The sequence below is a fragment of the Diadema setosum genome, chromosome 15 (genome assembly GCF_964275005.1).
Source record: "Diadema setosum chromosome 15, eeDiaSeto1, whole genome shotgun sequence".
Lineage (NCBI taxonomy): Eukaryota > Metazoa > Echinodermata > Echinoidea > Diadematoida > Diadematidae > Diadema > Diadema setosum.
Window position 1 is genome coordinate 30,708,402 of NC_092699.1, and position 26,770 is coordinate 30,735,171.

Genomic DNA, 26,770 nt, shown 5'->3' on the forward strand with positions numbered 1-26,770 from the left:
TACAGGCTATTTATATGACTTCTAAAATGTTGAGAGGTTTGGGTTTTTGTCTGGGTCGTGGATTGGGGCAAGATGAAAGGTCTAGAGTATGTACATTCAACACAATCATCGATAGAGCAGTGCGAACTGATAACCTCGCACAATAATTATTGTAATATACAAGAAGTATAATTGTAATATACAAGGGTTATAATAGGCACGTCTCCGCACATAGAGCAATGCAATTTACTGTCATTCTACAAAAACAATTAGATTTTTAATACCAGTTTAAATTCGTGATATTCATGTTTTGATATATATATATATGGTCAGTTTTACGGTAAAGGGTGTAACTTTCAATTTTTAGCCTTTTGGCCCACCCTGAACACATAGATTTATAGATCTCGAAGATTTTTTCCCATGTGAGTCACCTTATGAGTAGCCACCTTGGATAGCATAATCAGGTCCAGGTATTGATGCGTTTTGTTTTGACAGTCACATATGTACCATAAAAATGACTGTTTTGTTGCATTGAAATTTATATAACATTTTTGAAATGTTAATAATTTTCTACAGCAACTGCAGAGATCTAATTTTTTATGTTAAAAGCATAGTTGTATGGTCAATTGAAATGACCAAATTAGTTTGGTTTGTATCTGGCCCTGTATTTTAGAATACTATGACTTCAAATTTGAGGTTTCGGAGGCTTCATTTTCCGTTAACAATTGTTTACAAACTTTGATGGACAGTAATGATCAGTGGATGTGTTTTGGTTACTTACTTTTATGCTGAAGATAGTAAGGTGCAGCTAAACTTTAGACTTACATCAAAGTTTACTTGATTCTAGGGCTATTTGAAATTTTGTGATAATTTTATTCCATCAAGTGAAATTTCCGTTAGCAGTTTTGAAGCCTCCGAAACAAAGTGTTTGGTCAAATAATATGAATATAGATAAGGGAAGCAACCTAATCTAGATGTCAAAATGTAGGATATGGGGCCCTAACCTAATAGACCAAAAATAGTTAAGATATGCCAAACTCTCTGAAAATAGGAGACAATACAAATTTTCCGTTAACATGTGAAGCCTCCGAGACGCATTGAAGCCTCCGAAACAGCAAAAACATCTAATTTGACATTTCTGATAAATTCTTTGAGTGTTTGCCCCAAATTATGCCATGAAATCATCAACAGACATGGACAGACAACAAAAATAATAAAAACATAATGATCCTGCAATAATTTTTTGAGCTAATACACTTTATAGAGAAAAAGTGGTTTCGGAGGCTTCAAAAGGATGTTAACACTGCATTTTTGTGATTTTCTCTGGACAAAATCAAATTAGATTTATTGTTCACCCACCCAATGATCGCTTATGACATATCTAAAGATATTTAATCACATTAAGTTTTCTGGCTGCTTTTTTTACTCACCAATATAGATTTACTGTACGATTTACCTATTTTTCTTACACAGTGCAGATGTGTCACACATAACTCACCTTTTCACTCAGCAACAAGATATTAGCAGATGAGGATGTTGCCCCACAAATATGTTTAAACAGTGTATATCAACCAAAAAAGACACAATTTACCCATCACTTTCTACACAACATACATGATTTTCATAAAAACATACAGCATACCAAATTAATTTTCCAGATGTTTCGGAGGCTTCATTTTATGTTAACAGCATGTAAATGAATGTTTTGATTACAATTTTGTAATTCTAAGTCTATCAAATAACTGTTTGGACTGAATGAGACTTAATGATTCCTCAATTAAGGTGTAGATAGTTGTTTAAATGTATGAAAAGCATTTATTTTGTAGGTTTCCTTTTGAAACAATGGAACAGGCTAGATATTGTGAGTAATGAAAGTGACTTCCAGCTTGCATGCATGCCCACATCATGCAACAGTAGTGCAACAAAGCAAGTAGTTGTGGATACATCAATGTTCTTAAGTTGGATAACTCATTTTTACTCTTGAGAGAAGTTGAAGTGTTGTGACCATATTTGTATCACTCTTTTGACTGGTTAGACTTTGTTAATGAAGACCAAACAATTACTTGATTATTTAGTGTTAAATACACTTTTTTTTTAAAGAACTGAACACTATTCCTGTCCTGAAGATTCAAGGATTTTAATAGATGGTTATTCAAGAGGGAAGCATACACGTAACTAAGAAATATATTACTTTTGAATTTAAGGTTGTATCTTTTATGCATGATCAAGACCAAATGGTGGAAAATACTTTTTGGATTTTTACACTTTCGACTCACTATCATCTGAGTGTAATAGTTTCGAAACACAATCTTTTACATGTCCATTTATAAGCCATTGACGAATCCATTCCATTGTTACTCACATGGCATTTGTTTTTGCCGTACTAAAATCTTGACTTTTTCAGCTTTCCATTTCTTAACAAGTTCTTTGGCTTTCATTTCCAATACTTATTTGGAGGAAAGTAATTAATCAATAAATTTGTGATTGGATTTGAAAATAGCTAACATCTTGCAGATTATCATTTCTGTGGTGTGACTTGGATCACAGGGTACTGTTTTGGAATTTTGACATTTGATTACTTCATTCAGACAGGTTTTCATGTCAATCTGTATGTCAGATCTGATGCATGCTAGGTGCAACACAATCTTGATACTATACCCTATTTTCCATACTTTATCATGCTGGCAGTGACCACTTGACTATTTTTGATTAAACAAAATGTAACTTGTGTTTATACGAAACATCTCTTTGCATACATGTGTGAGACTCTATGACATGTTTGCGGATGTAGTTCTCAGCGCAGTAAATGGACAGTAATGGTTGGGATAGGATTGTTTATAAATGACATATAGACCTCTACTTAAATAGCCTGTTGCCATGGGGTACATGTAGTTTACATGGGTGGGTGACTGGAGAAAGTTATGTTCATGAAGAACAATACTGAAATGATTGAAATCTTTATAATCTGTTTAGTCCTGGCTTTTCTGGAAAAAGTTACAAGCCCCTAACTATTTTGAAATTCAAAGGGTTAAAACTGTAGTCTGTGGGTTCATATACTATTTAAAACAAACTTGTGGGTTTCTAACAAACTTAGATATTTAAACACATTTGCTGCTTTTTGATTTTTTGCTAAAAGGTTGTCATTTTTAGAAACAGTAAAAGTTCTGTTAGCAATTTCTTGACGCGTACCTTCAAAAACAGGCCTCCTAGCTGTCACAGGAGTCACACAAACTGGAATTTTACAAAATAACTATAAAAAAAGAAGCCATTGAAGAATAAAAAAAAAATAAAATGATATGAAACAGGGGTGACTTGTATACCACAGAAAAAGAAAGTAAAATTCTAACTATCATAATATATTATAGGGAACTATACATTTGGTCAACATTTTTTTTTAATTCAAATTCATTTAGGGTATGTACATTTATCTTTTCAAGAGGCGATTCAAAAAGATGAATGGGATCTTGACCATTTCAATTTCTAGTGAGCTCCATGATAATATCACCAATATATTGATTATAATTCCAACTCCATTTTGATGATGACAGTTTGATGATGACCCTTACATGGAATGGCTGATCGGTGTTTAAGATTGCTGTTCTATGACCATGGTCACTGCATTTGATAGAGGCTCTATAGTAGGGGATATCAGGCATGGTCCATATGCAAAAGAATGTTTATAAGCCTTTTTTCCCCTTTCTATATTTTACAATATATGTTGTAATCTAACCGTCATGCCATCACATAGTCTATTTTCTATCCCTTTCTCATCAACAGTTGAAATTGATTTCACATAATGTATATAAAACAGTTATGATGGGTGGTTTATATCAATATACATCCCACAAACTGCACTTAAAGCAAGCAAACATAATCTTTGCATTACAGTAAGTCTATAGCTACAGTTCTAACTCATTGAAAGTAATTCTTCCTGCATTATGATGAAAAGTTTGACAAATGCATACAGCTGTACATGTGTGTAGCCTAATCATGTTCTGCGTTGCCAAAGTCATGGATATGCAAATACAGTGTATGTATACAACTGAGCATAAAGATTTAAAATATTTTTCTTTGTCTCTTAACATATATGTTGGAAAGTCTTTTTTCTGCATACAAATAAATACTATTTTACATGTTACAACATTGTTAGTTATTTGGAAACAATCAGCTGCATTAATGTACTTCATATCACCTTAAAATGGACCATTTTTGCATGTTAACAGTCATGATGAAGCCTCCGAAACATGCGTTGCTGCTAACTTTAAGCCGCAAAAAAAAAAAAAAAAAAAAGAAAAGAAAAAAGATGTTCCTAATCAGTGTACTTTTATTGCTACTGTTGCAGTTTCCTTTAGAATCATATTGCCTCATGTAATGTCATAAATTCGAACTGAGCATTGCTCAAAGTGTACACAGTTTGTTATTCACTTTTGTGGAAGCTAATTTCCTTATGATAATAATTACAATTTGTATGAAGGGTAAACATTATGCACTGCCATAAAATGTACATCTGTATACTGTTATTTACATTTTATTGATGCCCTGTTGTTATTCTAGCATGTAGTGATAGTTGCTTACAGTAGCTTTTATTATTTTAAGTGAATACAGGACTAGAACTTTGTGTTAGCAGTTTTGAAGCCTCCGAAACACACTAGTTTGTTAACTGAAGCCTCCGAAACTCACAAGTCTGAAAATTTCAACTTTGTCAAAAAATAATCGAATTTCTTTGGGATTTGGGTTGATAAATGTTTGTTACCAAGAGATAATTTAGGGCTATGTTTAGAGTGGCTCTTGCTCCTAGAACATTCTTTTAACTTAAAAATAGTTTGTCAGGTGCCATTTTTACCTTGGAATTTGAAGTTCACATCCAAATAATTGCAAGAGCGAATATCTGTTGGGGGAAAAGTGTTTTGATATTTCAAATATATGTTCACAGCAAATGAAAAGTTGCTTTACATCCACCATTTATCTTCATTTGGTTGCTGTGGGTGACCAAAACATTCCTGTTGTTTTTACCTAAATTTATCTAAAATTCCATAATAGTCACTTCATTTTTCATATTCAGCCTAAGAATTAAGCTCTGGAATTACAAAATATTGAAAATATAGACATTCCTATATGAAATAAAGGCAAAGATAAAAATGGAAACACAACTTTAATTTTTGACCCTTGCCACATCAAAGTTACACCCTTTACTGTAAAACTGACCATATATATACATGTATGAAGTGGTATGTATCAAAGTCTAACACATCTAGAGATGCATGTTTAATTGCCGCCATCAGTGATTTGAAAAACAAAAAATCTTCTAACCTATGATATGAAAATGATTATGCTTTATTATGTACTTGTTGAACATTTTCACTCAAAATTCACTCCAATTTCACTCAAAATTCACTCCAATTTCACTCTAAATTAACTCTTTTTAATTTGTATTCACTCCTTTAGGCGTGAATATTTTCAGTCGAGAGTATGACCATGAGGACACTTAATCATAGTGCATTATACGCAAGAGTCTAGGAATATGAGAAAGACGAAGTAGATTTCTTTCTTATTTGAAATGAAAAAGATCTGAAAAATGAAAACAGGAAATCAGATTTCCAAGCCGTTTACGGTAATTTGTCTTTAACACTATTTTGACGAGTCGGTTAATTAGTGATTTAACACTCGTGTGGATGCAGAGATTGTGATAATGTAATAACGAAAAATAACGTATCGAAATGAGAGCAAGAAAGCAAGTCAGACAATAACCCATCCATGAAATAACGTAGAGTAGGCTGGTTTCCGAACACCATTTCCCCGCCACTAGAAAGACATGCATAATTTTACCCGAATTCAACTTTGGAAGTTACACCGAAGAAAAAATACATAAAAACTCATAAAATCCCGAGGCCATGTCAAGTAATACAGATCATTGAAATGGTTGGCGGAGAAACAACATTTTTGTCGTGCTGTAAAACAATCATCTTGTATTCTGGTTGTTTTATTTTTCAATGTATAATGAAGTTGTGGATTCTGGCGTCCACGTTTGTTTTCTCGTGCAGTGTTTGAGAAATGGCAACTGGCCATTTTCAAACAAAAGTGGACATGAGGGTGAAAATTAAAACTTGGAAGAAATCAGTAGGCTTCAATATTTTTTGAAACTAGATATCTTAGACCATGTTCTTCCATAAAGATTACATAAAATAATTCATTATATCTCATAATACAGCAAATTTAGTACTTGGGTAATTTAATGTCATAAAATGTGTATTTTTTGCATCAAAATTCACATACTGCAAATCATGATAAAATATTTGTATTTGAAGAGTATTTGTTGATAAGATAAAACCTTAGTATTGTATTTATCCTCTGAATAGCATTACATATTCTCAGAAATAATTTTATGGACAAATGAGGGCTTCAAAGTTTTCAAAAATGGTTGTCGTGTCACTCACGTTTTATACATAAAAAGTTTTCTAGAGCTGTGTATTTTGAAAATCAAATTACCCCAATACAGGAGCAAATACAGTTTCATAATACCTAATTTCATGTGTAGTAAGTTTGTCCAATTTGTAATATGCAAAGCCAGAATCTACAGTCAAAGTTCTGTCGTGTCACTCACAATGTCGTGTCACTCACGATATGTCGTGTCACTCACAATATCATATTGTACACAAATCAGGACAGAAACTAATCATTAAAACATTATACTAAATGGAAACAATGAATATAATCAAATGTCATCCCTGGTAAGAGTAGGCCTCCTGTAGCTTTTCCTATTTATTTTTAAATTTGCCCATTGCAACAGGAATAGTCTGGTTATGATGAGCTCATCTGCATGTTACAGCGTGTTTGTGTTTGAAATCGGCACCATATCTTTTACATGTGGCATTCCACTTTAGAAAAAAAACCCAATAATAAAAAACAAAAATAATAAACAAATATCCAGAAAGATAGTATTTAGGAAGGGTCATAGCAAACCGATATAACAATTTTTGGTCCAATTTGGAACAAAAAAAAAAAAGAATTTTTCAGCTTTTTGAAATAGTGTGTCTTTTGCTGAAAATATTCATATTTGGCAAAATTTGCATGTAGATCTTCTGAAGTAGAAATTTTCACTATAAAATGACTTTCAGCTGATTAATCCTCCTTGGTATCTGATAAAATATAATATCTGTTATCAAATTTCAACCTCTTTCAAAGTGCCATGTCCATATTATTTTTGACATACAAGTTTTGGTCAAATTTTGTTTTAAATTCAAATGCAAAGCTAAAGTGTGATATCACACAGTTCTTTAAAAACCTGCATAATTCAATATAAAAAAAGTGCTGTGGACATTTCATCGCCATGCTGCAGACATTATACATTCGCAGAAAAAGTATTTAAAGGTAAAGTTTAATATGATTGAGAATAATAGTTTGGATTCTACACTGCAATATGGATCTATCATAATGAGTGCCCGAGCCCTTGCATAATTTATTAAACACTGATGTGAGACTTTCATCAGCAATAAGTGCACTGTTCAACAAGGTTTTGACCAATCTTCTGCATCCATTACAATCTTCTGTAGATCTATATATTTTTACCATGAAACTCTCAGGCAATTGATGTAACCTACAACTCTGTATGTAACAGCAACAGCATATCATGCTGAGTGATTACACTGTGTTGGCAAGATTGTGAGTTGAAACATTGTTTGATAAGAGAAACAGAAACATCCCTGTTATGGTCAGTTGCTGTCTGATTTGTCTGTGAAACACATTCCAACTTACATTGTGAATATCTGACCATGTCATGACTGGTAGCCATCTCGACACATTTTGTCAGATAAGAGAGATGTGCTCAAACATGTCACTCTATGCAAGTTGTGTTAGGAGCATACAAAAGACATTATCAGTTTACTATTCAATCCAGTTATTTACATGATGATTTTATGTTTCATCATTCAAATAATGTGGAAATGAAAAGGAATGTGACTGGAAATACCCCTTCCTCAGAGTCTACAGTTTGTTCCTTCTAGCAACTGTATTTTGGTTTGTAGAAAATAATGTTGTATCATAGCAACATTTATGTCCTGAATTACTATATTACTTTGCAAAAGAATCAAGTGTTTTGTGCTTTTAGAAATCATTTTGTACTGAGCAAGCGAAGACATTCATGTGCCATGCAGTCTATTGCCTTGATTTTTGAGCAATCCAGAAAAGTGATAACTGTGGTCAGACTTTACTAAGTGATCTGTTAAGAGGCTAGTGCTTGGAGTATGCAATTTCTGAAAAGACAAGAATCCATCAAAATTGCTTTGAGTGCAGCAAAGGAGAGCCATTCTTAGAACAGAATTAAGTCACAGCGGTAGTCCTTCTCCCACAATGAACCAACTACAACTAAACACTTTTAGTAGCTTCAAGCCGATGTGGAAGCAAACAAACCATTTTTTCTAAACAGACTTTTCTCATCCCAGAAAGGATTGTGTAGAAGAAATAAAGTATTCTACAAATCCTTAATAGTGCAAAATTATGACTGAACATTTGTTGTAGTCTTACAATGTGTGCATTAGTTTTCATTAGAATAGAAATTGTTTATTAGTGCAGAGTTACCATGAACATAATACCAAAAAAAGTTACATTGTTGAGATATTTGTGGAATTTTTGCACTTGTCGTGTCACTCACGTTTTGGATGTCGTGTCACTCACGGCACGTAAGGGTGAACCATTTACAACAGAGATGGAGGGATTGATTGTGACTATATATGTTAGATAGGTACACTATTGATGTACATGCACTAGTACTCGTGGTTCTCTTGGAGTACTACTTTGGCACGAATCCAGCTATAACCGTTAATGGTCAGAAACCCATGTCCAAAATTTGTCGTGTCACTCACGCATCATTTTTTAATCATAATTTACTTGTTAATTGGAGAATTCAAATCCAACTGGTAATGGTACATGCCAGTCCTACACTGAACCTAATTTGGTAGTCATGATCCATTCATAACCTCCAGGTGGGAAGATATGTGCCCTTCTTACTCTCAGATTGTCGTGTCACTCACGTTTGAAAATGACGAACTGTAAGACCACAAACCATGGAGATCAGAGAAAGGCAGCTGATACAACATGTAGGCTACGCGTACAATACAACATGCAGTGTGTTATTATGTGACGGCATTATTCAAACGCTGACGCAGAGGGCGCTACCTTGTTTAAATCAGAGCGGGTTGATAGATAGAGTTGCGACACCGGAAGTTCGCGCTGATTGGTCAATCCCTCAAAATAGTTCCCCCTGGTCGTATGATGTCGATAAGACCTTAGAAAACCGTGTACCCTATTATGACGCAAACAATGCATTCATTGTTATTTTGCTCCGTGGCTCGCGCAAAGTAGAGTTAAGCGCTCCGCGCATGGGTTTTGCGCGAGAGTGCAAAATAGCTTCCCCTCGTCGTCATAACAACAATAAAGACCCACAACCCGGGATTTTGAATTACAACAACAATTGTAAAGGAGTGGGACTACAAGATATTTCCGTCTTTACATTTTGACGTTCGCCCATCAACATCATCCAGGAGTGTTAAAACAACTCTGAAAATATTTCATCCTTTCCGGTTGTTTGCATCCGTTTCCTTGACTTCAACAGTAAGTACTCCTTTCTCTACATCATTAAGTTTACATGATTGCCGTAAAAACAGGACATTTTTCTCAACAAGTCACACTCCCGTCGCAAGCAACAATGGTATCTCACAGTGCTGCTGGGTCCGGGTACTGCGCGCCTATGTGAAAACCCTGTAGAAATAATTCGTCGACATCGACGACCAGGGGGAACTATTTGACGTGACCTTTGTACCCCAGTGTTGCAACTCTATCTATCAACCCGCTCTGGTTTAAATAAAACGGGGCTCTTGGACGTACAGCTTTTGTTATGTTGTCGGCCCCTTTTAAAAGCGCCGCGGTCTGTTGACGGCCCAAATGTAAAAGCGCCGCGATGCGGGCTTTTGAAAGGAAGGATTTAGAAGGCCCCGGTGGAACAAAAAAAGAACGCTCATCGGTGGCGCCGCGGTTTTGCCGGAACATGTAATCTGCCAAGGCGCCTCAATAGAAATGGACTCTAACCTATCTAAATATTGGAAAGGAAGCACATATTCCAGAAATGTGTGAATGGAGAAAAGAGGCTCTGAAGTAGTCTGTTCAAGCGCTTAATCTTTACCAAACCGTGCTAGCTAGCTGTGCAATAAATGAAAAAAAAAACAAACAAACACAAAACAAACCAAAAAAAAAAACCAGGGTGTAAACCACCACAGCAAAAACAATGAAAGGATTATTAGATTAAGCTGAAATTGAGCATGCTCTATTTACATATTCTGTCAAGGATAAATGTCAACTTTCAACGCATGAGCATCATCCTTTCAAAAGTTATTAGAGTTGAAAGTGAAGAGCGTACAAAGGATTTTCAAAAAAAAAATGAAAAGGGGCCTCTGCTTGTCTCACTACTTTACAAAACAAGGGTAATAGAAAAATGCTGAAAATGCACTTTTCCATACATTCTATGATCCCAAACTTAGGATTAATGTAGAATAATAGAAAGATTAAACGAGAACTTACCTGTTTGAAGTTTGATCTTTATTTTATGAGGGAGTTGGAGAAAGAATTCACAGTGAGGGCCCGCTCAACGCGCGCGCAGTCATACTTCGTAGCAACCAGATGTGACTTCTGTCAGAGTGGAAAGATTGAGAACTTACTTGAAGTTGATCTATACATTTTGTAATAGTATTCATGCCATGGGAAGGGAGAGGAGGGACTGTGAATTCTTTCTCCAACTCCCTCATAAAATAAAGATCAAACTTCAAACAGGTAAGTTCTCGTTTAATCTTTCTATTTTATTTCGTGAGTTTACGCAAGAACTCACAGTGAGATTTTGTAGCACAGAAGTCACATTTGTTCCAACTGAACAAACTCAAGCATGCACAATGGCAAGCAAAATGTAAGCTCAAATTACCTGGGTCTGAGCCATTATTCCCTCACAATGAGCTGTGACAGGCACTGTCCCTCTTCTAGTAGAGGTTTGTTGTAGAATTTACGGAATGTTCGTTCTTTTGACCAGCCTGCTTTTGCGAGGATCAGAGGAATAGGTGCATCCGACCTGTTTGCTGCTGAGCTAGATGCTGCTCGGGTTGAATGTGCACTGAACATTGTGGTGTCAATGCCAGCGCCAGTCATGATTTCTTTGATCCATCGAGAAATTGTCTGTGCCGTTACTCTTGAAAGGCTTGCGAAAACTAATGAAGAGATGACTTTCCTCTCCTCGAATCTCTTTGGTTCTCCGAAGGTAGGCCTTAATGTATGTAACTACACACAAACGTCTGTCTGGGGGGTACGCTTTCAAAAGTATGTCCAATCCAAAATTCCCAGGTCTAGACTGCTTAAGATGTTCATTAACTTTGAATGACACCATAGATTGTTTGAGAATCATGCTGTCCAGATTCAGGCAATGCAAAGTCTGTACCCTCTGGGTGGATATCAAGGCCAGTAACATGCACAGCTTCATCGTTAATTGCTTCAAGCTAAGCGAGTTAGCGGGAGCTAGACTTCTCAAATATCTAAAAACAATATTCACGTCCCAAATTTCCGAATACCGCGGCCTTGGGGGCCTGAGCTGGAACACACCTCTCATAAAACGAGAGAGAAGCGGATGAGTGCTGACAGTAAATTGTTCATCCTCTAACACTAGAAAGGTAGCAAGTGCACTCCGTGCTGAGTTAATAGCTGAATAGCTCAAGTTCTCTTCATAAAACATGTGTGTAAAAAACTCCAAAACAAAATTAATCTTGGCATGAAGGTGACTTTCCTTCTTAAGTGTACAAAACTTTCTCCATTTCCTTATATATGTACAATACTGTCTTTGGGTTGATGCCCTCCAAGATGCTGCCAAGATGTCCACCGTTCTGCTGCTCATGCCAGAGTTCTCGAACGGCAGCTTCAAAACCTGCAACATAACAGATCAAGGCAAGCGTGTAAAGGGTGCGGTTCCCCAGATACTGGTTGCGTAATCAAATTCCTGTGTCTAGGAATTAAGAGTGGTTCATCTTTAAGCATTCTCCTCATGCGAGGAAACCACGCTTGCGTAGGCCAGTTTGGGACAATCAAGAGACCATGTGCCTTGTCGTTTTTTATTTTTTGGAGACATTTGGGGATGAGGCAGAAAGGAGGGAATGCATAGAAATACAGATCACCTCAATTCAGAGTGAATGCATCCACAGAAACCGCATCTGGGTCAGGCAGCCACGTAATGTACGCAGGCAGCTGCTTATTGAGTCTGGACGCGAAAAGATCAATTTGGGGAGTACCACATTTCTTAGTGATATCAGTAAAAACTTTCTTATTCAGCATCCATTCTGTTCTGTCATTAAAATGATGAGATCTCCTGTCTGCTTCTGTATTGTCACGACCAGGTAAATAGGCTGCTGTGATCCAGATATTCCTTTCCTTACACCAAACCCAAATGTCTCGTGCTGCCCTGTCGCAGGCTCGAGATTTAATGCCTCCCATATTGTTCAGGTAGGCTACAGCTGTTGTGTTGTCAGTTCTAATGAGCACATGTGTATCATGCAGGTGGCCGCAAAATGACTTCAAACCAAGTCCTGCAGCTAAGATTTCAAGATAGTTGATTTCATTGTTTTGAGCATGCACTATCTCCTGATCATCCCATCTACCGCCAGTTTCACTGCTTAAATCAGTGGCACCCCATCCTTGCCCACTGGCGTCAGTACGTAGCTCTAAAGCTGGCCGATCTCGACTAATTGGTGCCGACTGGCAGTGAATGTTATTGAACCACCACATTAACTCCTGTTTAGAAGCTTCAGACAAATTCATAGGTCTATCAAAATGCCCTTTGCTTGATTTTAGTGCAAGAATTTTGTCTCTTTCTAGGTTACGATAGAAGAGGGGGCCATATTGAATAGCAGGGAAAGTAGCAATCAGTTTCCCAATGACCTGCGCCACCTGCCTGATAGTAGGGTTTTGTTTCCCTAGCAATTCCACACATACTGCCCTGATATTTTGACATTTCTCATGCGGGAGCGTTATAGTCATGCTTTCCGAATCCAAGATAAACCCCAAGAATTGGAGCCGTTGCTGAGGCTCTAGGATAGATTTCTCTGAATGAATGACAAAACCAAGGTCAGAGAGCAGTTTTGTGGTTGCTTGCACTGCTTCTAGTGCTTGTGATTCAGTTTCACCGATTATGAGTGTGTCATCTAAATACCCCACAACCAGGTGGCCTGCCTGTCGCAGCTTTGCGAACACCGGCTTCATAAGCTTTGTGAAGAGCCTAGGCGCTGTACTAAGGCCATTGGGGAGTACCTTAAATTGCCAACATTTCTCGTGCCAGACAAATCTCAAATACTTGCGATATGAGGAGTGAACAGGGACAGAGTAGTAGGCATCTCGAAGGTCGATTGAGGCAAGGTAACAACCAGGGGAAATTAGGGTTGTAGCCGTATGGATGTTATCCATTTTGAAATGCTGTACATTCAGACTGTCATTGAGGTCCGATAAATCTAAAATTAGGCGTACGTCCCCATTTTTCTTTGGGCGTGTAAAGATATTGGACACAAATTCTCCAGCCACATGCTGGCATTCTTCGATTACGCCTTTCTCGGCCAGTTTTCGAATTTCAATGTCAATATTGCTCTCCTCAGCATTACCCACTCTGTAGTGGTAAGGCGGTTTACCTCTATGAGGTGGGCTATACGCCTCTTGAAATTCAAGTTTGTAACCGCTAATTGCATCAAGTATGAAAGGATCAGTGGTAATATGATTCCACTGTTTGCTATAATGCCTCAATCGACCTCCAACGGGCAGGTCTAATGGAACATCTACATGTTCAATGTCAAAAACTGACTGTACAGTGTGAGTAGATTGTGTATTTCCACAACAAGAGCTAGGCCTGCAACTTACCTCCTTGGGTAGTGCAGTTACTTTCTCCGTGACACAGTGTTTGGCTTGGCTGGGGTTGCTGTCGAGTAGCTCTGCCCCCGGTTGTGCGCATGAGCTGGAGGTGGGCGAGTCTGCGTGTGCGGGGCTGAATGTCTGTATCCCCGCTGCTGCTGGCCTAAAAAAGGCCTGGATGTATCGCCAGCTGCGAGCCAGCCTGCGTTCCGATATTGCTTCCGGCTGAATCCACCGCTGGCCGTGCGCTTGTATGGATGGTACGGCTGATGAGTAGATCTCTTAGCCTGGCCTTTAACCACACTAAAGGCAGCCCTATTCTCCTCCTTGAGATCTTTTACACGTTGTCCCAAGTCATCACCGAATAGAAACGCGGTCACGGGCGTAGTAGGCTTGCACAGATGTGCGTAAGCAGCGTTCATATCGGGCTTGATCAGCTCCTTTCTCAGGCAATTCATCTCGTAATTGGCATTACAGAGTAAAGCGAGTGCGTCCTGTTGCGCCTCGTTCAAGTCAGTAGGAAGAGTTTGTAGGAACGCACACAGCCCGCGGGTAAGAGATTTCTGTACTCTCTGCAGCTTAACGTCTCTGCTGCGCGTAGTCTGTGTCACATTATCCCAAATCACTGGATTGACTTTAGGGACTAGTAAGTTGGGGCAATTGCTCGGTGCTGGGTAGTTTGCCACTGACTCTTCCATAGATTTTTCCTCCAGACAATGGGAGATGAGATAATTTGTAGAATTTGCCAATTCGTCATTGATAGGGTTGCCCACACAGGCGGACACTGCAAATTTTGCAGCAAAGGATGGCACTTGTACTGGCCGCCCCGTGAGCTCTGCGGGTGCGTAACCCGCTGCCGCCGCAGGGAAATCGCATTCATCCCCACTGTAGCTGCTGCCGCCGTGGTCGTCGTGCAGCGTACCGCGCGCTTGCGTACTATCGTCTGTAGCACACACATCCATGCCCCCAAACGGCACACCACCGTGGTTTTCTGCGGTACAAGCCGTGCCAACATGGCCGGCACATAGTTGCTGTTGTTGGATACGAGTAGGCTGAGACGGCAGTATTTCCATGACCTTTTCAAACATGGATTCGAGTTTAGAAAGGCTGGAAAGCACCTCCGCGTCCGTCTTCTCTTTAGGGGGAGCTGCCTTCTTACTTAGGCCTGGTTTGGTGGGTTTTTTAACCCTATCTAGGCCGGGGGGGGCCTCCGAGGCCCCCCCCCTCGACGTTTCGCGCAATGTATCGCTATCGCGAGAAGCTATCGCCGCGACATTTCATGACTTTTTTCTTTCGAGTTTCCCGCATCTTTTGACACCAAATTTGCGATGCCCGGGCGCGCGGTTCCGAAGTTGCGCATAAATATGCACATGCATGTCAGGCCAAAAATTGCTATAAAACGTGAATTCGTGTACAATTTCAATGCAAACTGTGTTTACAGGCAAATTTCATAAAAGCATGATTATTTGGGGGTTGTGTTGATTAAAATCAACTAATAACACATTTTCTTGATCAGAACAATGTCGCGGACAAATTTCATCGAAAAAACAATGAAAAACATAAAGTCGAAAAAACAAAGAAATACATAAGAAATTCAAAAAACAATAAAATACTTAGGAAATTTTTTCTGATTGCGCAATTTTTTTCTCTTACATTTGCTAAGGACACTAAAAAGAATATTTACACAAAAAATGTGCATGTTTTGAGCTTTACTTAGTGATTTATACCAAATTGTTTGATTTCATGCATCATTATGCATAAATTAGCATAATTTAGTGTAAATGATAATTTTTGAAAAAATTAACTTCATGGTCCTTTAGATTACATCATAGGCAATGTGTGTGCCAATTTTCGTCGCGATCGCGCGGTCGACGGCCGAGATCTGGAGGGGGGGCCTGGGAGGCCCCCCCCCGGCTCTATCATCTACATGTACCTAAATAGCCCGGCCTAGTTAGGGTTAAGGGTTTTCCCATTCCCTTCTTTCTTTGTTGGAGCCTTAATAGCCGGCGAACACTTGGGTTCATGATGCACGGCTGTAGTCACCATCGCCACGACAGACTTAGCTGTATGCAGGGCGCTCGTACTAGTGGTGCCACCCACGACAGGCTTAGCTGTATGCTGTGGGGGAGCGGAAAGCGGAATTTCCATCCCGCGATATCTCGTGAATAAAAATCCACTTCCGAAGCAAAGTCAGCTCTAACTGAGCTATAAATAATAACAATCCACAATATGATAAGATATTGCGACGATGCACAGTTAAAAGGACGAATAAAACTTGATTTAGACTGCGATGAGGGAACTTAGCCCCTCGTGCAAAACGTGCGAAGAAGCGATATGACTGCGCGCGCGTTGAGCGGGCTCTCACTGTGAGTTCTTGCGTAAACTCACGAAATAAAATAGATCTTTCAGAATATATGAAAAACTCAAGATTGACTCGGTTGACCCATTTCACCTTTTTTGACTTATCACATAAAATTGAAGGGTGCGACTTTTTGTTGGTCTTATGATGCACAGTCACAAAAAAAAAAATGACCTCTATTCCTATTCAAATAGCACTAATCTTACCCCTTTTTACGGAGCGATAGTGGAGTGAGCCATACTCAATAGCTGGGAATGTAGCAGTGATTTTCCGAGTCACTCTGGCAACAATGTGGACTGATGGCTCATTTTTAACAAGGAGGTCTTGGCATGCCTCAATTTTATAATTCTTCTTTCTTTTTTGGGAGTGAGATGGTCATTGCATAGTGGTTCAAAGTAAATTATAAGAATTGAATGAATTGAGTTGGTCGAAGAACTGATTTCTGTGTACAGGGAATCCAAACTGAGAAAACAAACTTGTACAGCTGTAGTTGCTTGAACTGCTTTATGAGTAAGCTCTGCACCTTTTCATACTATGATGGTATCACCCAAGTACCCAACAACCACATGCCTGATACCTCTTCAAGGCAAGCTCCCATCAGACTCTCCTTGGAGCCTGGCTTGACCCTGGCCTCTGCAGTGAGGAGTGGGGCGGAGGTCTGCTCTTTGGGGCTAGAGGTGCCACTTGGCATCTGAGCAGCTAACCCTGAAAGCATATGCCTAAGAAAGCCCGGTTTGAGGTTCCTGAACGCAGAGTTTCCCTGTAGGATGTCCAGCCTGCGTCCTGGGGTGGTATTCTGAACACCGTTTGGAGTCTGTTGTAACTTGTGTTGTAACTTGTGTTGTAAGTCTGTGAGTTATAACATCGCTAAAACAGTTGTAAATCGGTATTCTGAAAACTGTTTTAACGGTGTTGTACGTCATGATAACCACGCCCATCGCAATAATCATATCCAATAAGAAATATTGTTAGAAGTAGCATCTAAGACATTTCAACCAATAAGATTGCTCCCTTGGGCAAATGCGCCGTGCTTAACTCTGCGCGTTTTAATTAAGAAGCGCTCATTCTCTGGTGTGCGCACAAATAGGACAATGGTATGCGCAGGTAAAGATAGCCAGAGATAAAATAAAGTTACAACAGAAGCTTGATCATTATGCCCTCTTACCGGTTTTGACGTATAGTTGGTGCAGTAGGGGATTCGCAAAGCTATCTCAGATTGAGTCTTTTTGTTTGAAATTTTGTCTAAAAAATAAGAAGATATCTGGTGTTCATAAGAGGAACCCAAATTTCATGGTTTATGGGGAACTAGACGCTTCTAAATTAAGTTAAGCCCTTGCAATGCCATGTTATTAATATCATTATTATTATTGTTGTTGTTGTTGTCACTATCTTCACAAGATATCTCTTGAAGATCATTATCACGTCAAGTTCCATCATGGAACCTTAGACTTCTAATACTTTTCTTAGGATTCGCGCCGTCCCCAGCAATAAATATTTTGAAACACCCAAAGGTACTGATAATGAATTCTTATTGGTGAAGATAGTGAAGTCATATTAAAAATTATTTAATATTTTGAAAGATATTTTTGAAATGAATAGTGCTTAAAACAAGTTAGTGCCGACGGTGCCGGTAACCTTTCTGTTCATGTGTTTGTGTTTTTATCTACACTTGTATGTGCATAATTATGCTACGCGTATGAACTAGCAATGTTACTGTTACCAAATTTTGTATTGTGGAATGAGTTTACATTTTGTCAAACTGCTATATCTTTTGCCTTTCTGTACATACATTGTTTTTATTTTTTGTATATCTTTCTTATTTTGAACTCGCATACCACAATATTGAGTTAATGAATTATTTCACTATCTAACATAAGTTAAAGCGAAAGTTACAACGGAGTTAAAACACCTTCCACCCTGTTTTATCTCAGAAGCAGAAATTTGCACGGGGCATAATTTACAACAGAAGATAAAACAGTTTTCAGAATACCGTGTAGTCTAATGGGTGTTCAGGTTTGCGCCCACTGTTACGCGCATGCACATACCCTAAGACAATGGTATGCGCAGGCAAAGAGTGCGCAAGATAAAACACAAGTTACAACAGAAGTTACAACACAAGTTACAACAGAGATAAAACGGTGTTCAGAATACTGATTTGCTATAACAGACTTACAACAGAGATAAAACGGTCTCAGAATACCACCCCTGTTATTTGTTGTGGGAATATGGATGAAACTTGCGACGCCCTCAGAAATTCCTGTGTATTTTTCCCCTCATGGCACCGCTGTGGCCTTTTGTAGCTTCTGCATGTCTTTTACTTGTTTGGGCAAGTCATCTCCAAACAAGAATTTCCCAACTTCTGTTGAAGGTTTGAGTTAATCTTGCATTTCATGTCTGGTTTGATGAGGTGTTGTCTGATGCAGCTCAGCTCAAAATTAGCATTGCTGGGTAGAGCAAGAGCATCTTGCTACTCTTCTGAGATATTCATTGAGTCAGTCGTGCGCATGAAAGCAACAAGAGCTCTGGAGAAAGAGTGTTGAACCCGTTGGATTTTCAGGTCTTTGCTTTTTGTGCCCAATTTGTATTTTCCCAAATCGAGGATAACTTGTGGTACATCAAGCAAGCTGCAGTTCTTAGGGGAGGGATATTTCTTGGCAGTCTCTTCCAGAGTGGTTTCTTCCAATTGATGAGTTAGCATGTACGTGACAGATTGTTTAACATTTTCATCAACAGCCTCACCAACCTCACTTGGACGTGCAAATTTTGTGACGAGGAAGGGCGCATTTGCATCAGATGTTCTCATGTTCCCCTTTGGGCTGGGATAAACATAGTATTACCCTCTTCATCATACTGATAATAGTCATTGTCATGCTCTCTTTGATAGTCATATATGCATCTCCTTGATAGGTAGGGAAGTGGGCATTGTGACCCACTGGGCTGACTGATGTGAGCTTGAAACCGATCTGTTAGGTGAGAGAGTAGAAGGGAGGTGGACGATCACTTTAGCCAGCAATCCTTTCAAATTCTGTAGTCTTTTTCGCCATAGTATCCGAAGAAACCGCTGTGGCAGAAGAATTGCTCTTTTAGACCGGGGGCCCAGAAGATTTATTCAGCTGAAAATGGTCACACTGTTTGATAGTCTCATCATATTAGGATGTGGCCAATTCACTGCTTGCAGGTCACATCCTGTACCGTAAGCCTAGGGGCCACATAAAGGGGCCCCGAAAAATGCATTTATTCAGCCGAAGAGGGTCATGGACAAAAGTTGGTGGATATTGTTCCTTTGGGTGTACAGCTGTACCTATCATGAAAACAGCAATGCCAGCTATTTTATCCTGTACGGGGCCCCAGACAGTAACCCCAAAAGGCCCCACCCATATGGTGTTGTTCAGCTGAAAAGGGTCACGGCTAATTTCTTGTGCAATGCAAGTAGTGCCCATCAGAGATATATCCAAAACAGCAATGCCAGCTATTTCATCCTGCACGGGGCTCCAGACAGTAACCCCAAAGTGCCCCCCTCCCCCACATTGGTTTTGTTCAGCTGAAAAGGGTCACGGCTAATTTCTTTTGCAATGGAAGTAGTATACCCATCAGAGATATCCAAAACATCAATGCCAGCTATTTCATCCTGTACGGGCCCCTAGACAGTACAGCCCCAAAGTGTCCCCCTCCCCCACATTGGTTTTGTTCAGCTGAAAAGGGTCACGGCTAATTTCTTTTGCAATGGAAGTAGTATACCCATCAGAGATATCCAAAACATCAATGCCAGCTATTTCATCCTGTACGGGCCCCTAGACAGTACAGCCCCAAAGTGTCCCCCCCCCCCCACACACACACACATTTATTTTATTCAGCTGAAAAGGGACACGGCTAATTTCTCTCGCAATATTACAACAGTGGTACTACAATAATGTATGTGTCATAACTTACAGTGTGTATGTGTAGCAGTACAGCACCATGATCGATGCAGTCCCACAGGTCTGTATTACAGTGTATGTCATTTCATCACAACATTTTGATTAACATTGCCCGCAGTTGAATAAAGTTCAAAGTGCACATGTTTATATTTCATAAAGACACTGAATTCTGTTTGCACATGTCTTAATTTTTGTTGATGTGCACAGTTTACAGTGCACTCCCGTTATAACGAGGTTATAACAAAATTCCAGTTACAATGAAGTAAAGACTCAGGCCACAACATTATGCATCTTACATGTAAAAATGTATTTTATTTTTAATTTTGTTTGGTTAAAACAAAATTTCAAGGAAACCCACTGGTCCAGAGGACTTCGTTATTACGGGAGTCCACTGTACAATGGATATTTGTTTGTATGTTTTGTTTGTTTGCTTTTATTTCTGCATTCAATCAGATGCAATTTAAATGCAAACTTCAAAAAGTACAAAAACAAAGAATAACAAGTGCAGTGAAATCAATCGATAACAGTACATAAATAGATACACATAGGTGATTGCATTGAGCAATGTAGATACACAGAAACATAAAATAAGATATACAGTATTTGTCAGTAAACAACAGAGATCATTGAATGCAGGAGACCACCATCATAAGCGATTAAGCTTGAAATGGATGGAGGCCTCATAAAATGACTATCCAACGACATAACTCTCTTGGAGGAAGGTGATCATGTGAGTGCAGTGCAGTTGCAGGTGAGTGTGCAAGATGCAGTTGAAGGAAGAAAATAGAGATTGACAATAAGATGACAATTGATCTATACTATAAATATTTGTTAGCTCAATTGGTTTGGAGAATATAATTGTATCAAATATCGTTTTAGGGAAGCTTTCAAAGAATAAATACTTAAACAAGACTTTATATTATCCGGGAGATTATTCCAAATGTCCGGACCCGAATGTCTTATAAATTTATGTGTCACTCATAATTTGGGATTCAAAAGGTGGAAATTTCTACATATACGAGTAGGGTACGAATGGACAAAAGTATTGAACCTAAACATGTTATCAAACAATGATGGAAGTTGATCATGTATATATCTAAACATAATTACTGCTACTTGAATAATATTCAAATCAAAAACTTACAATGTTTTAAGCTCATGAAATAAAGAATCAGTATGAGCCAGAAAATGCGATCCTGTACAAATACGTATAACTTTCTTTTGTAATTTGAATATAAAATTTATTTTGGTAGAGCCGCAAGTACCCCATACAACATTGCAATAACTTATATATGGGAGAATTAAGGAATTATATAATGGGTAATTCCATGAAGTTGGGGCAGTGTCCATGTAGCATCGTGATATTCAAAAAATACATTTCAGCATAACTCAATATTAATTACGCTATACATTTATTATTTGTAGGCTTTACATTTGCATTGAGGCCACACATTTTCCTTGAAATTTTGTGCCATTCAGACTCAATTTTGATGAAGTTATTAAACAATATTTAACAGTGTCCTGTAGCATCGTGACGTGTCCATGTAGCATCATGATTTTTTTTTTTTAAATTTGGTCCTATTTTTAAAAGAGACAAATTGTGGCAATTAGCTTGACCAAAATTTGATGCAGTATGCATTTACAAGATATGAATGAGATAGCTAAATATCTCAAATTTCCTGCACACAGTTTTGATTGGAAAATTACAAAATGTATCACGATGCTACGCGATGTCCTTTTTGTTACATTTGAAGGACACCATGTAGCATAGTGACACATTGTGTAATTTTCTTGTAAAAGTAAAACTGTGGAAAGGAGAGTTAAGATATTTAGCTATCTGACTAATCTAGTAATTATGCATATTATATAAAATTTTGGTCAAGCTAATTGCATTAATTTGTCTTTTAGCACCAGATTTTAACTATCACGATGCTACATGGACACGTCACGATGCTACAGGACACCATTACATATTTTTTTAATAACTTCATCAAAATTGAGTCTGAATGGCGCAAAATTTCCAGGAAAATGTATGGTATCAATACAAATGTAAAGCCTATTAACAATATATGTATAGCATAATTAGTATTGAGTTATGCTAAAATGTAACACTTTGTGCCCCAACTTCACAGAATTACTCGAATAGAAATAAAGTTGAACGAGGAAGAAAGAACTTCAGCTTGGAAATTATCCCTATATTTCTAGAAATACACGTTGTAACATAATGTAAATGTTCATTCCAAGTCAAACTTTCATCTATATATACTCCTAGAAATTTTGAATTCGTTTTCTTTTCTAATGGGATATCATCAATGTCAATATGTATCAACGTATCTTCATTATGAAAATGAAGTTTGAAAACCACAAGATTTAGAGCTATTTAAAGATTTGGTGATACTAATGATTTCACTGGGACTTGTTGGATTAAAATAAATAGACTCTTGATTTTGGTCAAAAAGATAATCTGTAAAATGAGCAGAAGTATTGCTAATTTCAGTAGCAAGTTCCGGACCGATGTTAACAAAAAATGAGTGAAATGAATTAGCATACATATTGGGATCATTTATTTTAATGCCGTTTAAAGGACAAGTTCACCTTCATAAACATAACCAATGACCCCCATGGGACACGATTTTTTCTTGGGAACAAAAAAATTCACTAACTAGACACCCTAAGGGTTACAAAAAAGTAAGTTAAAAAAATGTGTTCGGGGGGTGCATGGGGACCCCCCATTCCTACCAGACTAATAGCTTTGCTTGTTAATGTGACCCTCCATTTCCATCCCCATCCTTAATTAACTTGTATTATACGCTCTATGTGTATATTAAACAATGATATATTTGCGGGGTTTTTTTCATCTGCTACTCATTTTCATATGTACTTTGTTAAATCACATTCTGCAATGTTTACAAATATCCTGTACATATGCATTGTATATCATTTGTTTATTTGAAGGAAGTGAAAATAGATATGAATCTTGAATCTTGAAATGTTGGTGAAAGTAATGGGACAAACTATCACTTCCGAGGTGATCAGGATGTAGCTATTTTCCGAAGCGTAGCTGAGCTAGGAAAGATAGCGTACACATTCAGATCGCCGAGGAAGTGATAGTTTGTGTCTCACTGCCTGAGACCAAAAGTTGATTATTTGCTTTATATTCTACATCTAGGGTCCTAGATATTCCCATTTTATTCCACATCTGAAATCGTTTTAGCTGTCTTCAGGTATCCTCAGGGCTTAGCTAGGCTACGTATACATGTTACTTTAGACGTATGCACGTAGATGACAAAACAACAAATTTGCTCCACGCCCCGCGCGTATCACCGAAATAAAAGTGCGTTATATCACGCGTTAGGACTGCGTAGACTATAAGAGATCAGCGAAACAAACTGGCTATCATCATAGAGTGTAACGAACTTTTTTCTCAGGTGATGTAATGACCAATCCTATAACAAGATTCTTAGTATGTGGAATATAAAAAAAAAAAATAATAATATATGTTCAAATTGATGGATTTTTTTTTTTTGTCATTTGCCCCACTGTTCTGAAACATGCAAAGATGTAGCATCTGAAAATCATAATTTGAGAAAGAAAATGAAAATATTCATACTTGTCGTACCTGTACTGGAGGAGATCCAGCACAAAAGTGATCGCATGAAATACGTGCCGTCTGTAGAGGCTGAAAATGTGGCAGTATGCAGACGCTCTCGATGTAGGCCTGCAGTGCACTGGCCGACAAGGTAGATCCTATGCCGTGATGAAATGACTGGAGCTATGCAGAATAATAGAATAGGTAAAATAAGGTGAATAAAACAGTATGAATATAAATACACAAACACTCTTTATCATAAATATACACTCCATTGTACATAATATGTACCACAATTATTTACAGTAAAAAGATGTCTTAGTGACCACCTGTCTATAGCGGCCACCTGCCGTATATACAGCACTACAAACAATTCCCTCGGAGAGAAAAAGCATTTTAAACAACCTGTATATAAATGACACCTTTTTATGTTCCCTTCTGGTGGCCGTTGTAGATACAAACATGTAGGTTTGACTCTACAATGAAGATGAATTCCACTAGAGTAAAAAAAAAAATTGGGGTGCTACAATGTACAGGGAAATCCCTTTATAGCTAGATCGGATACGAGAATCCGCTTATAACGAGATAAATAGTCCGGTCCCAAATCACTCCGTATGTTAGCCTATGGGGAGTTGAAGTTCCGGTTATTGCGAGATAATTTTCGGGCCTGAAAACAAAGAAAAACAAAGACAAATTTGTGCTGATATAACGACAATTTTTTTTCTTCAAACTCAGCTAATCAGCAGACAAAATCATGTACTACAAACAATGTATTTTAAAACCAGAAAAGGTCCATTCTCTGTGTAATTGTCTGAATTATTGTTACATGCAAGCAAACACTTAACACTGTCAGTGCCAGAGAACCCAATCAAGGAGGGTGCAGCGCCACAAGCTTTACTAGAAAGTCTCTTTCTGAGAGCTATGATGGGAGATCAATGGAAAATATAGAAGCTATAGCCTTGGCTACAGAATGGGCCCAAATGTTAACACAAATGCTACAATTCGAATTTGTATTCTTCAATGGGTTAAAAAAAATACATATAGGAATAGACACATGTATATACATGTATGTATCAAAAGTTAACATTTCCAAACATATCCTACGTAATTGGCAGTCCAAGCAAATACCCTGTGAAGGATAACTCCGAAATACCCTACAGAGAATAAAACGGGAGGACCGAGCTCGCTCGCCAAATCTGGCTCAGTGCCAAGCGAATCGCCTTCACGTGTAAAGTCTCTGGGGACCGACAAAACCGCTTCGACATGCGTGTGTTTAAACACACACGGTGTACTATAGGTTTTCCAGGTCAAATATCCACTGATCGAAACCAACTGTCAACATAGCTAGTTCAAATGTCATGTAGCAATATAATGTCAACAAATGATATTGGTATCAATCTAGGCAGTTCAAATGTCCATGTAGGTATCTAACGTCCATGTAGCACATGCCAAATATCAGACTGTGGAGTTCAGATGCTGCATACCCGAAATGAATATCCAGTTTCTAGGGATATACTGTCTAATTGCATCATATAGACAGCGTTTCCTTGAACTGCAAAAACACTATTTTTTATTCATTACTGAGCATTGTAGTTTTTTTAGTGAAATGTCCACTGGCTTCAACCTTAATCCTGAATATTTCTCGGTGTGTGTCATGGTGAGAAATCCCTTCGTGTCACATAATTTTGAGACAGCAATGAGCGAGCGCTTTTTGCAAACAAAACATTTTGTTTTTAAAGCATTGCAGCTTCTCGTACAAATGTAAAGTTTCAAGCTGTGCTGTCATGCATTATTTTTTTAACCAAAAGCAAGACTGAGGAATTTTTTTTTTTTAACGTAAGCCGTAAAAGGAACAGTACAATTTTCTTGCGAATGGTTGAACGTTGAACACAGAAAGAAAGGCAATTCAAATGTCCATATGTGCATCGTGATAACCGAATGAATGTCCACAACAGAATGTGGTTGTCTTATAGGCACTTCAAATATCCATGGAGGTATGACATGTCCATAAAGCGCATATGGAATATCAGACTAGGCAGTTAAAAAGTCGCATAGCCAAATCGATGTCCAAGAAGCTGAACAATGTCCCAAATGGGAAATCAAATGTCGCATACTGATCTCAAATGTCCATAGTCTCAAACATTGCTTTGTGATGTTGCGTTTACACCATGCTCCCTGTGGCCAAGGCAGTCACGTTTCAAACCACCGTGGAAAAAAAACGGGATGGCCTTGAGGCAACGTAAACGTGACACACCGTGATTGCAGTGAATGTTTTGTCAGATTGTTAAACTGTCTAAAAATGTCAAAGGAATCCCTGTCCTAATGAGAAACTTTGTAAGTCGTTATAAAACGGGGAGAGCACAGTAGTATGTAATTAGCCTGACAGCTCGTACTAAGCAGTAAGAAAACTTGGAGGCGGTCAGTAGTGGCACGCGACGGATTGTGTTGTCTAGCGTGACCAGAAGCCGTGAGAATGGCGGATGATAGAGCTCTAAAGATGTTCACTGGTACGAGGACTACAACAAACAAGACTTGAACACCTGGGGTTGGGGCTAGGAGAATATTGGTTAAACGGGGGTTGCCGGGAACATGAGGTAAACGTAGCATTCCTGTACTTGAACTTGACATACTCAATCGCATTGTTCACTGTTTTGTTGCAATTATAATACCTATAGGTTCATACATCAATAATGCCAGCGGTCTTTAGAACACATTAATTTTATCTATTCTTTTGTATAGATACCAAAAAAAGGTAAACTTCTTTCTTGTGAATAATTGATTGATATTATGAGAGTCTCGCCCACTTTTATGAAAGAATGACATGTTCCCCGTCGCGCTGACCTCATGAAATAAACAATGGTATAAAATATAGGCCTACCCGCAGTACTGCTGTAGGTCCTGGTTGTTTCATGAATTACCAGAGAAGGGCGGGGAGAATAATGTCCAGATAATCTTGTCCTACAGGCATACGTCGGATTTGAAAGCATATTTTTAAGAAATAAATGAAAACTT

The 26,770-nt window shown here is 38.3% G+C and overlaps 1 protein-coding gene and 1 pseudogene across 1 annotated transcript; both read right to left on the reverse strand.

The window, feature by feature from the left end:
• Nucleotides 1-10,956: 10,956 nt before the first annotated feature.
• LOC140239317 (uncharacterized) lies at nt 10,957-11,938 on the reverse strand (annotated as a pseudogene).
• A 1,981-nt stretch (nt 11,939-13,919) lies between these two features.
• LOC140239316 (uncharacterized) lies at nt 13,920-16,041 on the reverse strand. The gene is made up of 2 exons (XM_072319188.1): nt 15,855-16,041; nt 13,920-15,079 (listed from the first exon to the last, which is right to left on the reverse strand). Exons 1-2 carry the CDS (start codon nt 16,039-16,041, stop codon nt 13,920-13,922), a joined length of 1,347 nt encoding a protein of 448 aa, XP_072175289.1.
• Nucleotides 16,042-26,770: the final 10,729 nt, after the last annotated feature.